Raw genomic sequence first — 15522 nt, forward strand, 5'->3', positions numbered from 1 at the left:
GGGCTAAAGGGAGTTGTAGTCCAAAAACAGCTGGAGACCCACTTTTGGGAAACATTGAGCTGGATGGACCGGTAGTCTGTCTCAGTATCAGGGAGCTTCCTGTGCTCTTGTGTGTTGATGCTTTTGTTATCTGTGCTCTGGCATCAGAAAAGTCTTTGCGGGGAGAGGCTAGAGGGAAGTAAGCAGTGGGTTTGGTAAGGGATTCATTCACACACTCCCTTTGCTATGAAAAATCAGGTGCACCCAACATGCCCTGTGCTGCTGTCACATCTAGTTTGGCCCTAGTAATGTTCCAAGGCTGTTGGCTTCTATTTTACATTACCTTAGGTATGCTTTGCCCCCTCACCAAGAAAAAAAAGAGAAACTTTCTGAAACTTTCTCTCTTGAGCAAACACCTTTTTTTCACCATCTATCAAAGTATCCCTGTCTTTCCTTTCTCTCTGTCAGGGGGATCCTGGAATTGCGGTGGCAGGCATGAAGGTTAGTTTTCAAGTGCTAACCTCTCAGGGGGGCTGTAGAGCTCTCTTAGGAGATGAAAACAGAGGTGTGCTCTCAGCATCAAATAGTGGGGAGCAGAGAACTGAAAAGCAAAGCACAGCCCTGAGATTAGAGCTGTTTTAATAAAAAGCATTTTTTAAAAAAGAATTATCCTTATGACTACTTACTATTTTGCCAGTTCAACTGCTAAATTTTGGGGTTTTATTGCACTCAGAAACATCACATCTAGTGTTTTGTAATGTAGTAGAGATTATAATCCACTGGAGAGATCCTATGAGTACAAAGTTCCTTCATAGTAAAAAAAAAAAGTGGCACTTAGTCAATAGTGCAAATGTTTAAGATAATGTCTGGTCAAAGGAAGTTCATAATGTGCATCCATCAGATTAATTAAATAGCCACAATGGCAGATTCTCATATCATGCACTATCCACCGGTGTTGTTTTTTTAAAAAAAGACCTAAAGCAGCTTTGATGTGCCAGCAAACCAGTGCTTAGAGTGGTGTACAAAAGTATAGTACCACAGCCCACATGAGATGCTGGTGTTACAGAGACATTATAACACTGTTGCAAACAGAAACACAGACCAGAGTGATTTCTTTTAAATGAATATAATATATAACTTTTCTTGCAGACTAGTGGAATCTAAACATGTATAAAAATCTCTGTGAAATTCTTTTTTTTAATGTTTTGAAAAGAATATTGAATTTGCCATAGCTCACCATTGCCATCTAATGCCACATTTGTATAATGCACTTTACAACACACGTTTTATTTGCAGCTGTATAGCTGAGTCCTAGGCACCTGCCTTCTCAGAGTAATTTTATAGCGCTACCAAAATTCCTTTTAAAAGGTAGGATATGTGCAGAGGGTAGAATTTTATATTTGTACTCTGCACTGAAGCAAATGGGACTTCCTCCTCCCTGGGAATTCTGTTGGTGAGGGCTGGGCCACCCAGAGCTCATCCACACTTCCATTTGTCCCATGATTTCTAGACACGGGTCTGAGAAGTTTTTTTCTTGTCCTGCCACTTTCTCCGGGAAAATCTGCGGTTTTTTGTTGAATTAGAACAAATGGCATTTGGGTTTTCTGCAGATTGACGTTGGTTCCAATTCAGCAGTAAACCACAGGTTTTCTCAGGGAAAGTGGTGGGACAGAAGAAAAACCTCTTGGACCAAGAAATCGTGGGACGAAGGGAAGTGTGGTTGAGCCCCCAGTGTCATTACCAGAGTGTCTCCAAGAGCAACACATTATTGTGCTCCATTCACTTCTATGGGAGAATGTAAAGAAGGGCACTATGGCTCTGGTGGCCCAAATCAACATTGCTCCTATCTGCATAGTCATGGTTCTCTTTTTCCAAAGTTGCCTCCTTAGGACAATATTTGCGGGTCAAAATCTGCAAGCGAGGGAAGACTTCAAATCCTTTCCCATCTACTGCTTCTCCCCAGAAAACAGCCCTGACTGACATTTGCATTAGAAGGAAAACATCAGAAATCAATGTTTTCTTCATTAGTTCCGCCCTCAAACTTGAATATTAACAACTCTTGCCCATCTGTATTTCTGCAGATTCCATTTTTGAGTCTTGAAATAAAATACTTTTGGTCCGTTTAAAGCTGGATAGAAGGTTGCATGAGTGAATTTCACATCAGTACACAGCTGTGTGAGACCTAGTGAAACCCATTAGACAGACGTAAATGCAAATTGAAACAAAGCTAAAGTGGGGCTTTGGCATGAGGTCTTCTCCAAAGAATGGTCACCTACTCTGCCTGTTAGTGTTGGAAGTAAAAGAATCGCCCCTCTCCTCTCTTCTTCTTCTCTCAGTTTGTTTTTCCATCTTTTCCTAATGCAGGGTGAGCCAGGGATTCCAGGAGCAAAGGTATTGCACTTAAAGAAACGTCTGTTCTTAGTCTGCTTTGTCTGTGTTTTATTTTAAGTCTCTTAAGGAGATCTGGTGTTATAATCAGGATGTGAGTATGTGAATACTTTGGTCAGTAGAGATGTTCCCTATTTTCCTCTCCCCTCCCCAGCAGGAGACAAGTGAAATTTCACCAGGGTCTGTAGAAGTTTTTCTATCTATCTATCTATCTATCTATCTATCTATCTATCTATCATCTATCTATCTATATCTATCTATCTATCTATCATCTAGGGAGCTACTATATCTTAGCTCTAGATCTCCTCGCCAAGCTTCAATAGAAGGGCTTCAATAATGACCTACTTTACTGGGTTGTTGTGTAGATTACTGAGATTAGGTGTGTGAAGTGTTTTCACCACTTTAAAACTCTATATAAATCGTACTGATGCTGTTGTTGCTATCAGCAACAAAAGTAGAAGTTTTAGCAAGTTTGCTGTTTCTTTTAGGTGTTTCAGGGTTTGGCTATGTTGTGCTTGGAGACTACCAGTCAAGCATAACAGACATAATTCTCTGCCTCCCTTTTCTTACCCACCCTCCAAATAAAGGGAGAACGTGGAGTTGCAGGGAAGATGGGCCCCCCAGGTTTGCCAGGGAAAAGGGGGCAGAGGGTAGGACATTGTCAAATGCCTGAGCTTGGTTTGCTTATTTGTATTGTCCTTCCCCCAAACCTTGACCAGGTTGCTTTGAGCTGCATTTTCATGCTTGCCAAAGAATGCTTTTATCCTATTTCTGACATGTGTGGAGTGTGCTGTGTATGCCCAAAACTAAACCCAGAATTTGAAGCACCCCTGTTCAGAATACTCAAACATTAGCCGTCTTCTGAAAGAGATGTGTTTATATATTGTGTCTGCTTTCACCCTTGGAATAACAAACAGGATAAGTATTGTGATGGGAGGACAGAACGATTTGGATGTATGCTGGGATGCCGGTTTATAAGAGGATGCAATTGCTGCTGACTTTGAAGATAGCAAAATCCATGCAACTGATTAGTATTAGCTCTGGCTGCAGCTTATTAACTCTTCACATTTCCCAACTTAATTTGAAAATGAAGCCCTCCATTTAATGCCTTGTGTGCACTTTGAAATATAAGTGAACTCAACTTCTCCACTGCAGATCCAGATAGTAGATGAAAATGGCCCTCTGAGTAAACAATTTCCATCGGTACTCAAAAGTGTTATTGCCATGTCCATTTGGACCACTGCATATGTGTACCATGCAGACACAGAAAGCAGTTATATCTAGAACAGAAGTTGGCATCCTGAGAATCTCAGCTGTTGTGGTTTAACTTTGAAGGCTGTTTTGGTTGTAGAAAACAGTTGGAAAGGAAAGTCAGACAGAGCTTTCAGCGGTCAGATAATCAGGTTTGCTCCACACAGCTCTCAGTACTTCATTCTGCCCTACCACTTGGCTCATTCTTCCTCAATCTCTGTGCTCCCCTTCTGTTTCCCTTCCTTCCAAAGGCCTATTGCCATAAAAAGAACTGCCCTTGTTAACTCTCAGACCTGCTTTATACATCATGCTTGCACATGCAATATTAGTGATGCCCTTCCCATTAAGCAATGTGTCACTCATATGGTTCATACCCATGTGATCCAGCCGTCAAGCAGAAATTTACAAAAATGGGCTCTCACTGGGGTACATGAAATGATTTCGGAATAAATGGTCTCAAGATAGCCTTCCATACAGCTGGTGCTATTATAAATCAGTGTGATCAATATGATTTAAATCAAGGTGATATGATAGCCATGTTCAAATATATAAAAGGATGTCACATAGAGGAGGGAGAAAGGTTGTTTTCTGCTGCTCCAGAGAAGCGGACATGGAGCAATGGTTCCAAACTACAAGAAAGAAGATTCCACCTAAACATTAGGAAGAACTTCCTGACAGTAAGAGCTGTTCGACAGTGGAATTTGCTGCCAAGGAGTATGGTGGAGTCTCCTTCTTTGGAGGTCTTTAAGCAGAGGCTTGACAACCATATGTCAGGAGTGCTCTGATGGTGTTTCCTGCTTGGCAGGGAGTTGGACTCGATGGCCCTTGTGGTCTCTTCCAACTCTATGATTCTATAAGTTTCCTATTTTGAAATCCAGACATTTCTTGAGCAAAAATGCATTCTGGCCAGCTCAGATAATTAGAACAGACTGGGTTGCATTTCCCTAAGGATGGGGTTACAGTCTCTGGAGTTCACAGTCTGGTGCTGCTGATTGATGAAGCACTGTCACTGGAACTGGTAGATCAGCTGCAACCCCTGCTAGATTGTTCAGCCACAATTATTGATGCTCTGGTAATATTTAGTGTGGACTCGTGAAATGCACTCTGTGTGATATATCCTTTGAAGACCTTGGAAACTTCCGTTAGTACAAAACACAGCAGCTACAGTGTATTAGCTATAGAGACTGCATCTCACCAGTTCTTAAATAACTATAATAGTTGCTGGTTCCTTTCTAGGCACATTTGAAAGTGCTGGCTATTGCCTGGATAACTTGGGGTCTGTTACTTAAAGGACTTCTCTCTCCCACTTGATTCTACCCAAAATGCAAGGTCTTCCCTCAAGGCCTTTGTTTGGATCCCACAACCATCTGACCTTGTATTTACAATGTCTTTATTGGACTAGCTACCCCACCACTCATTATAAAGTGTTTTTGGAAGCAAATTCCTTTGCTTATTTTCCCAGGCATTTCGGTGTGTTGAATAGCTGATTTAAATTGCAGTTTGATGTCTGCTTTGGTTTTTTTGGGATGGATGCTGCTGTTTCTGTGTTTTACATTGTTTTGATGGTGAATTTTTGTGTTGTTTTTGTTTGTTCTTTTAACTGCACACTGCCTTTGGGGCGTAAGCCAAAGGTGGCTCATAAAAAGATCAAAATGAATTTGTTTGCAACTGAATGCTGCTTTTATGTAATGCAAAGGCACAACTCAAAATGTTTGGCCATTCAGCCCACGGACTCTTTTGTACTATGGAGTGATCTCTCCTTATAGCTGAAGCATTAGCGGTGTAGTTAGCCACTAGGGCACCTGGGGCGGTGTGCGTGCCCTGCACCCAGGGGCAGGGGAAGCCACCCACTGGGTGGGGTTTAGCTGGGGCAGGCCACTGCCTCTCCCTCATCTGTAGGGCGGCTGAGGGGGGAGGCAGCAGGTGGCTGCAAGCTCCACACTGCCGTTTCGGCAGTGCAGAGCCTACAGATGCATGAGCCACCGTGTCACTCCCAGGAGAAATGTGTGGTTTGGGCGCACTGCAGGCCCCACGGTAAGCGCCGCCCCCCGCGGTATGGTGCCCAGTGGCGCCCTCCGCCCTCCCTCCCAGCTATGCCTCTGTGAAGCATGCACACCTGCACAGAAACTTGGCAAAATCACTGAGGGCTCATCCACACTTCCGCTTGTCCCATGCCTAGAAAGTATGGTTCAAGTGGTTTCCCCGCTCCTTGTCCAGGGAAAACTTGCTCTTTAGCTCTAAGTTGAGCGAACATCAATCTGGAAATTGCTCGTTGAATTGCTCGTTAGCTCAAAGTGGGATAAGAGAAAGTGTGCTAAGCTTGGGGTGCAACAGGTGGCCAGAACTTTCCTGAAACTAGGGATGATCATGGTGTTTCTGTGTTAGATAACTGAAATGGCAATACCCATATTGTTTGTTTTATCGAGCTTAGGTTCTTGGGCATAACACAAGGGTATAAAGCCATCCATACAGGCACTGTAGATGGATGATCTTGGACATATACAGGATTGCATCACTTTGAGTACCTGTGACACACCTGCCATTTCCTGGCCCCCAATATCAAACCATCAGATAAATGATTGTCCTGTGAAGATGGTTTCTTCACAAGATGTTTGTGAAATGCAGCCTTTCAAAACTGGAAAGTTCATTAGATGGTGATTAGTTTTGAGAGATTGTTTCATTTTAAACCATGTTCTTTGAAAGAGAGAAACTTCTTGTAGCTGGAACTTTTTTAAAAAAAGAAAACCAACCCGTGTGTGTGTGTGTGTGTGTGTGTGTGTGTGTGTGTGTGTGTAAAAGAAAATGGACACATGGCCATGCTGTGATATAGAATCAAAAGGCAAACGATGGAAAACTAGCAAAGGAACAGGAATAAAGCTGTAGACATACTTGCCATGTTGTGTCCAAAGATAGATTTACTGCCATTCAGCTGATCCTAGTGCAGATTAAACCAATAATTGCAGCAGGTATCCAACCATGTGTATATTTCACCAACAGGGCGAGAAAGGAAAACCTGGTGATCCGGGACCTCCTGGAACCATAGGACAAAAGGTTTGTTTTGTTACCTGGGAACGGGATGTGGTAACAGGTATATTTTCTTTATTTGCTTGCACAGAAACATTCAGGGAACAGGGCACCTCCAAGTATGCATCTTTATGCTTCCATAAAAACAGCAAATAATCTGACGGGAAAAAATATTTCACTGGACAGATCTTTGTACATTTGTTTTTTTAAAATGTTTATAGGCCACACTTTTATATGAAATATCCACAAGGCGGTATACAGACTGAAAACACAGTATTATAGTAAAAATGTCAACACATCAGCGATAGCTGGTTGGCTAAGGATATCAGAACTGAAAGACATGTTTGAATAATTCAGTGGTTGTTTTTTTCAGAAGATGCCTAAAAGCAAACTTCTACAGTGGTACCTCGGTTTAAGAACAGCCCTGTTTACAAACTATTCGGTTTACGAACTCTGCAAAACCGGAAGTAGTGTCCCGGTTTGCAAACTTTACCTCGGTCTAAGAACGGAAGCCGAATGGTGGAAGGGCACTGGCGGCAGGAGGCCTCATTAGGGAAACTGCACCTCGGTTTAAGAATGGTTTTGATTTAAGAATGGACTTCCAGAATGGATTAAGTTCGTAAACCGAGGTACCACTGTATTGGCATGGAGTTCCAAGGGGGCCAACCACATTAAGGGGTTGGAAAAGCGGGCCAAATCTCAGAGGCAGGTTTCTCCTCCTGTGTGGACAGTGCTGGTTTTGCTAACTGGTTTCACAATTAGTATATGTAATGTCAGCACTCAACTGACTAAGGGGTATTAGCAGCAATACCTTCTCATTTATCACTTCCTCCCCTTCACTCGTTCAGAAAAAGCCTTGTTATAGAAATACAGGCATTACAATCATTTGACCACTGTTCTTTATTTGTATATCTAGGGAGATAAGGGAGATTCTGACAATGCACTTGGAGGAGGTAAAGGGGAACCTGGACCCCCTGGTTTACCTGGACCTCCTGGACCAAAGGTGAGTAAATTCTCCTTGCTCTTTTATATACATACTGTGGGCTCCATCTGTGCTTGGGTTGCTCACCAGCTCCACCTACTTCCCAATCCCTGGAGACTTTGCCAACCCTCTTATATTCCCCACCACACAAGAAAAAGCCCCTGACTCCTTACAGTTCAACAAAGCCCCCTTTCCTTACAGCTCACTACCCACCCCTCCCTACACTGCAGGAGCGGCCCTTGAAGAGGGTAAGGTGGAGGGGAGTGGCAGGTGGCAGCAAAACAGGACTAGGGAGCAATTGCTGGGGAGCTGCACCAGTCTGTACTGACTGTTCATCTGTGGCTCACCTGCCCAACTGGGCCACTTCTTCCCTCCACCTTGCCCTCTTCCACTAAGGGGTGGTTTGTGTGTTTTTGGCAAGCTGTCGACCCACTGTAGTTTGCAGCGCCACCTGTCCTTGGCCAGATGAACCACAGCTTGATAACACTTTTATGCAAATATAGTAGAGGAAGATATGCTTACTGAAGACTATTCCAGAGTGGGTTAGAAACTGACTATATGTGCACTTATAACTGCACTACGCGGTTTTTCTGTGAAGCACGTCCTCTTCTTTGGGGCTTTCTATTCAAGATACTTGAATACTTAAGAGATACTTTCAAGCACTGAAGTATCTCTAATCTAGATGAAAACTGTGGTTTCTAACCACCTATGTACTGTTTTTCAGGGTCCCAAGGGTGAACCAGGAAAGAATGAAATGGTAGATTACAATGGCAATATCAATGAAGCTTTACAGGTAATAAACTAAGCTGAAACATACAACACAGGTGTGTACCATGTGTTGCTATTTGTTTGTTTTATGGTGATTCTTTTTTGAAGAGTATCAGGTTGTTTCATGCTGATTTAGCTGCAACAAGTGATCATCTCATACTGCAGGCATGGCCAAAGTCTGTTTTGGGGGCCTAATCTGGTCCGTCGGTCGATTTAATCCGGCCTCCATGACAGTATATGTCCTGGGTAAAATCCTAAAAAAAAGCTCAGCAACTTCAATCCTATAAAAAGCTCAACAACTGTGGTCAGCCCTCATGCATGTTTACTTCATCAAATCTGGCCCTCTTTGAAAAAAGTTTGGGCACCCTGTCATACAGTTAATTGCTACCTCTGTAGAAGTTATAGTATGCAGACTTGGGTGTTATATTTATGTATACAAATTATTGTAATCACAGCCAGTGATTGAGCAGCACTGGATCATGATATGGAGGATGTGGAGATCATTCATGTTTAGGACTACTCAGATTTTAGAATGTGCAGGGGATTCTGGTGAAGTCACCTACTGAAGATAGTAGGATTAGTTTGCAATCTCCTTGCTCCACTGCATGCAAAACAGCATCTTTTACCTAAAGTAGATCAGCAAAAGTGTGGCATTCCTCTGGAATATGCATAAGAATCCCAACTACTGCATGAACAGAAGTTCTACTTTGGGGAGTGTTCGCAAACTCCAACTCACTGGATAAAGCTGAAGGGCCTATTATGGCATGCAAAAACATTATGCCTTGAGAAAAGATAATGCTGCCGCCATGAACCAATAATAAGATTTTTGAGTGATATTTAGACTTTACTGTGAAGCGGGCTTCAGTATAAAACCATCCAGATGTCCACTAAGAGCCAAACTACATGTGGCACTAAACACCATACTGTATTAGTAGGTCTAGCTTATTTTGGATTTTCTTTTGATGTTCGGAGCTGGTATCCATTCCTTACACTGTTAGTAAATTTCAAGTCAAACTATACATGATGCTAAACAGGTCACTACGAGTTATGTGAATCTTTTTAAATAACAGGCATGAGAGGCCCTGAACAAAATCAGAACTGTGGCTCATAGAGAGAGTTTTTATTCCCCTGCCATGATTCCAATTAAAATCACCCCCGCAGTTGCCGTTAACCCCAGGAGCAAAACTTCCATTGCTATGTGGAGATAATTCTCTTTGAAACCATGATGGGATAGAACAGGTTATTCTCTTGGGCCTGTGGAGCTAATGTCAGTGATAGGGAACCAACACTTGCTTATTTAGTTTTTAAAAGATTGGTTTAATTTGTAGTGATGCATTTAGCATCACTGTTTTTTTTGGCCCTAAGCTTACGGACATCACAAGGAATGTTTAGGAAGCTATGGATCTTGGTCCTTTTCTAAAAATATGCTAGACCTACAGCTCTGAATGCAAGATATGGAGATGACCAAAGACTGTCTGAATCTCCAAGACCACAGAATATCTGAGTCGAAGGAGGGACAAGACATTGTCCGTTTCTCACATCTAATACCTGAGGTCTGCTTAGCTCCAGCAAGATGTTAGTCTCATTTGCCTTCAGACTGTACACTGCGGTGCTATTCAGCATGTCTCTCAGTATTCTAACTTCTGCACTCCATGATCTCTTTTATACCCTACCAATAGGCTGTCAGCTAGGACAAAGAGGACATTAATTCAAAATGCAATATTATATAATATGCCTGAATAGCTCTTGCCAGCAGATCACTTTTTGCAAGAGTTGTACAGACATAGTAGTAGTAATAAGATAGTTCCCCACCTGCCAGATTAATACTGCAGATGTTTCAGATTTGTTACCTAGCTACAACAGATGTTTATAAACCCATTAGGCAGTAGGAATCAGTAAAGAACTTCTTGCAATACTTATATTTTGAATAAGAGCTTAACTCTCTGAAATGGGTTTTCCCCCCTAATGAAGATTTCTTGTCTGCTTAATAATTTCCATTTTGTACCTCATATTAACCTATTCTTTTCTGGTCTTTACCATGGGAGTTCAAGCTATTTCTGTGCACCAGAAATAGGCAAGTAAACTGATGGGTTCAATGCAGCCTGATGATGGGTGGGAGCAGTGTACACTAATCAGTAGTATGGCTGTCTAAAGTATTGAACTATAAAATGACCACTTGAAGGGCTGTAGGAACCAGGTCTATAGTATATGTACAGGGAGAGCTGTGTGGAAATTGCTTGTTTGGGGAGAAATGGTTTTGAATTTCAAGGTACTGAAGTAGTGCTGGTTTCAGATTAGGAATGCCAACTTGGATGCTGATCAACTTGGACATTCGTAAACATATAGGGTGGTATATCCAGTTGTGGTGCCCTACTTGTGCACTGAGTTCCTCTTCTGTAAACAGGATTCCCTGTTACCATTGATGCCCCTCTTCATCTGATTCAGAGGGCTGGGAGACCCTCTGCAAGGAGAGGAGGGAAGAGGAAGTCCCTTCACATTTGCTGGGTTGAGTCTCGCCCATAGATTATTATGAAGATGCTGTAAAGCTGTTCTCCCTAAAGAAAACTATTTTGAAATTCCAGAATGGAAATAAAACCTACATAACATTTCATGCTACATGTGATTAATTGTTTGAGCATTAGTTTGGAGGTGAAAGGAAGAGAGTTGCTTCTTTAAGAAGAAACTTTAATATATATTTTTTGGGGTTTTTTTCCAGGAGATACGAACCTTGGCTCTTATGGTGAGTCACCTTTCCTCCTATATGCACTGGGGTTTATAAACAAAGTTCTGTTACATAAAAGGGGTAGAATCAGCAACTGTTGGAAGACGCCTAGGAGGTTATCTGGTCCAACCAGTGCACAGGATCAGCTAAGCAAGATGCTGCTGCAGCATCCCTGACAGATGGCTGTCCATCAGCCTCTGCTTAAGTACCACAAGCAAAGGAAGAGCCCACCACTGCCCACGGCAGCCTGGTTCACTGTCAAAGAGCTCTTAGCATTAAGAAGTATCTACTTTTGCAATGTTTTCATTTTTAAAGGAAGAAAGCAAGTTATTTTGTAAACATGAGTTTTTCTTTCATCAGGGACCTCCTGGACTACCTGGTGTCGCAGGTCCTCCAGGACTACCTGGACAGAAGGTAAGAGTCACAATCTGAGATTCCTTAAAAATGACTAGGGCATGATCTAGAAAAACAAAACAAAAACACTTTAAGACCCATAAGATTTCAATGCAATAGATGCCTACACATGTTTCTCTCTCTCATTTAAATTCAAAAATCCTGAACTTGTGATTATGCTCCAAGTTTACTAATAATTAGGACCTTGCAATGCAATCCTATATTTGTTGTTGTTTAGTCATTTAGTTGTGTCTGACTCTTCGTGACCCGGACCCGACTAAACAACAACAAATATAGGATCTACTAAAAAACAAGCCCCGCTCAATGGAACTTACCCCTGGGTAACTGAAAAAGATCGTGTATGTACTACATGACCAGTAGAGTTATTTTCCCTGTGTATCCTCATCACTCCATAATGAAAAGGCAGCTGTAAACTTTTCTTCCTACTCATTATATCTCACATTTTATAACTGCAGAATAATAAAACCTAGTTTTAGTATGAGGTGGTGCTGTGCATTCCATTACTAAGGGGAAATGTTCTATAAATGAAAGTACGCCTGGATAGTGTCTGACACAAGAAACTTCTTTTTCAGTCACCCTTGTTTTAGTCAACTGCACTCTAAAGGCTTTTCTGCACATTACATTTTACTCCCTGATTGCTATACCTGAGGCAAGTGCATGTTAGGTACAAGCCAGATAGATGACACACCTGGTTGTAAATTAATTTACCACAGACAATTTGCTTTTTTTAAAAAAACAAACACCTGTATGTCCATCCTTAAGCATAATTTAAAACCTGGTTTTGTGTCTGATGGTTGTGCTGCATCTATGCTATGGCAGGGAATTACTTCATTCTCAGTGGCCATAAAGGAAACATAACACAAAACTGGGGGATGAATTTCAATTGCCTCATAGTTAAATGCCACTGGGTATGTATAGTGGATGCTAGGTGCATACACACTATGAAATACATTCAAAGCACATTTACCCCCTCAAGGAATTTAGGGGTAAACTACAGCACCCAGAATTCTTTAAGGAAAAGTAGTATGTACACAGGCATCAGCACAGCTGGGGGAACAGGCTGCAGTTCTTCCCTGATATTCTCATCTTGGAAAACCTCTTTCCCAAACTTGGCTCTTGTGCGAATCCCTCTGTGGTGTGGGAATTCTAGGGCACTGCTATTGTCAAGTGAATAGGACGGCCAGGCTGCTGGCTGAAAATATCCCAGTCCAAGCAGAGAACAACTCAGGTTTCCCCACAAGTTCCCCTCTTAGCATTGCCCGTCCTCCCAACCTCCCTCCTGTTCTCCACTTGCCATAATAAGCAGACTCTAGATCTACTGCAAGAAATACAGGTGCCAGGAAAGAGTGGAACAAGTGAGAGTGGTCATGGTTCCTTCATGCTCCCTGCATTAGGGAATTTTAATGTGCAGTGTAGATTTCCAGGTTGCAGTCTCACAACGTTCTGTAGCCACTGACTATGTTCAATCCTCATTGGATTGTTGGGTGTTTTCCCGCACCTTAAGGTTTGTATCTAAAGGTTTTTATTATTATTATGCAACCCTTGGAACTCCCCCACCAAGCCTGCTGATACCACTCTCTTTTGCCTGGATTTTGCTACGCACCTGGTGAGTGAAGTTTGCTATAATTACCTATGATTCCTCTACCTGCAGAGTTGTTTTTCGTCACTTCCCGTGCTTAACACACAAAGAGGCGAAATAGCCCTTCACAATTTTTTTTTTTAATCTCCATTGGTTTCTGCATCTTAGGGTGAAATTGGCCTGCCTGGTCCTCCTGGACATGATGGAGAAAAGGTAAGGGCTAGGTAATGGGAGTGTATTAATTTGGCTGGCCTTTCAAGCACGAAAATAGATGGGTCACAGTTTCAAATGACTGAAGGTGAGATTATCTGCTCTCTAAAACTGGAAGGCACTGATGTTGATCTTGATTTAAACTGTTTCCATAAAACAAGAATGCTTTTGGTGGCTCCATTTGCCAAGTGCTTGGCCTGATCTATGGCAGCTGTTGAATACATTCCTGCCATTAGCCATACGATATCAGAACTTCCAGACTATATGTTTATATGCATCTTTAGATGCGGCCACGATGGCCAACTATCGCCCGGTCTCAAATCTTCCATTCTTGGGCAAGGTTGCCGAACAACTCCAGGCACGCCTGGAAGAAGCGGACCATTTGGATCCCTTCCAGTCAGGATTCAGGCCTCATCATGGGACTGAAACTGCCTTGGTCGCACTGGTTGATGATCTCCCGCGGGCTAGGGACAAAGGTGAGAGCTGTTTCCTAGTTCTGCTGGATCTCTCAGTGGCGTTTGATACCATCGACCATAACATCCTTCTGGACCGTCTTGAGGGGCTGGGAGCTGGGGGCACTGTCATACAGTGGTTCCGCTCCTTCCTCCTGGGCCGTGTTCAGAAAGTGGTGGTGGGGGATGAGTGTTCAGACCCCTGGGCTCTCACTTGTGGGGTCCCTCAGGGTTCTGTCCTCTCCCCCATGCTTTTCAACATTTACATGCAGCTGCTGGGAGAGATCATCAGGAGGTTTGGGCTGGGTGTTCATCAATATGCAGATGATACCCAGCTCTACCTCTCTTTTAAATCGGAACCAGTGAGGGCGGTGAAGGTCCTGTGTGAGTGTCTGGAGGCGGTTGGAGGATGGATGGTGGCTAACAGATTGAGGTTGAATCCTGACAAGACAGAAGTAATGTTTTTGGGGGACAGGAGGCGGGCAGGTGTGGAGGATTCCCTGGTCCTGAATGGGGTAACTGTGCCCCTGAAGGACCAGGTGCGCAGCCTGGGAGTCATTTTGGACTCACAGCTGTCCATGGAGGCACAGGTCAAATCTGTGTCCAGGGCAGCTGTTTACCAGCTCCATCTGGTACGTAGGCTGAGACCCTATCTGCCTGTGGACTGTCTCGCCAGAGTGGTGCATGCTCTGGTTATCTCCCACTTGGACTACTGCAATGCACTCTACGTGGGGCTACCTTTGAAGGTGACTCGGAAACTACAACTAATCCAGAATGCGGCAGCTAGACTGGTGACTGGGGGCGGCCGCCGAGACCATATAACACCGGTCTTGAAAGACCTACATTGGCTCCCAGTACGTTTCCGAGCACAATTCAAAGTGTTGGTGCTGACCTCTAAAGCCCTAAACGGCCTCGGTCCAGTATACCTGAAGGAGCGTCTCCACCCCCATCATTCTGCCCGGACGCTGAGGTCCAGCGCCGAGGGCCTTCTGGCGGTTCCCTCATTGCGAGAAGCAAAGCTACAGGGAACCAGGCAGAGGGCCTTCTCGGTAGTGGCGCCTGCCCAGTGGAACGCCCTTCCAGCAGATGTCAAAGCGATAAACAACTACCTGACATTCAGAAGACATCTTAAGGCAGCCCTGTTCAGGGAAGTTTTTAACGTGTGATATTTTACTGTATTTTTGGTTTCTATGGAAGCCGCCCAGAGTGGCTGGGGAGGCCCAGCCAGATGGGCGGGGTATAAATAATAAATTATTATTATTATTATTATTATTATTATTATTATTATTACCAACAAACTGGGCCTGGAGACTTCAACACCTGACTGAATTGTCATAAGGCAAGATGCTGCCTTATTTTCCCTCCTGATGGGTCTACCTCTTTCTTCACAAGTTAAATACACAAATGTTCTTCTCAATGAACTCAATGTGATTTTTGCATGCAGAAATCCAAATACTATACACGTTTATCTTGAAGTAAGTTTGGAATGCCTCTCTGTTTAGCATGGCTTTCTATAGGACTAAGATGGTGAAAGACTGAGAACTTTAAATGTGTTTTAATGTGTGTTTTTCTAAGAAGAGATTCACAGTAATTTGCAGTGGTGTGGAAGGAGCAGAGGGATGGACTTACATATATCCCCTCCATCCTATGCAGACACACATTTTCACACAGCCCTTCCCCCTACACACACACACACACACACACACACAAGCATGAAACTCTTAATCTCAGGGTCATGGGTTCAAGCCCCATA

General features: G+C 43.1%; 1 protein-coding gene across 31 annotated transcripts in view; it reads left to right on the plus strand.

The window, feature by feature from the left end:
• Positions 1-15522, plus strand: part of COL13A1 (collagen type XIII alpha 1 chain) — an 83467-nt gene that overhangs the window by 40761 nt on the left and 27184 nt on the right. For 21 of the 31 annotated variants that reach the window (XR_008330539.1, XR_008330529.1, XR_008330525.1 and 18 more), the window contains 8 exons: positions 2344-2370; positions 2955-3017; positions 6616-6669; positions 7559-7645; positions 8349-8417; positions 11109-11132; positions 11475-11528; positions 13276-13320. Coding sequence is in view for 9 of the 31 variants with exons in the window: in XM_053388477.1 (XP_053244452.1) it covers positions 2344-2370; positions 2955-3017; positions 6616-6669; positions 7559-7645; positions 8349-8417; positions 11109-11132; positions 11475-11528; positions 13276-13320 (423 nt within the window). In the remaining 22 variants the exon portion in view is untranslated. Of the gene's footprint in view, positions 1-447; positions 481-2343; positions 2371-2954; positions 3018-6615; positions 6670-7558; positions 7646-8348; positions 8418-11108; positions 11133-11474; positions 11529-13275; positions 13321-15522 lie in introns of all 31 variants that reach the window. The other 10 variants (XR_008330538.1, XR_008330542.1, XR_008330545.1 and 7 more) reach the window with 4 other exon arrangements.

Source organism: Podarcis raffonei, chromosome 5 (assembly GCF_027172205.1).
Source record: "Podarcis raffonei isolate rPodRaf1 chromosome 5, rPodRaf1.pri, whole genome shotgun sequence".
Lineage (NCBI taxonomy): Eukaryota > Metazoa > Chordata > Lepidosauria > Squamata > Lacertidae > Podarcis > Podarcis raffonei.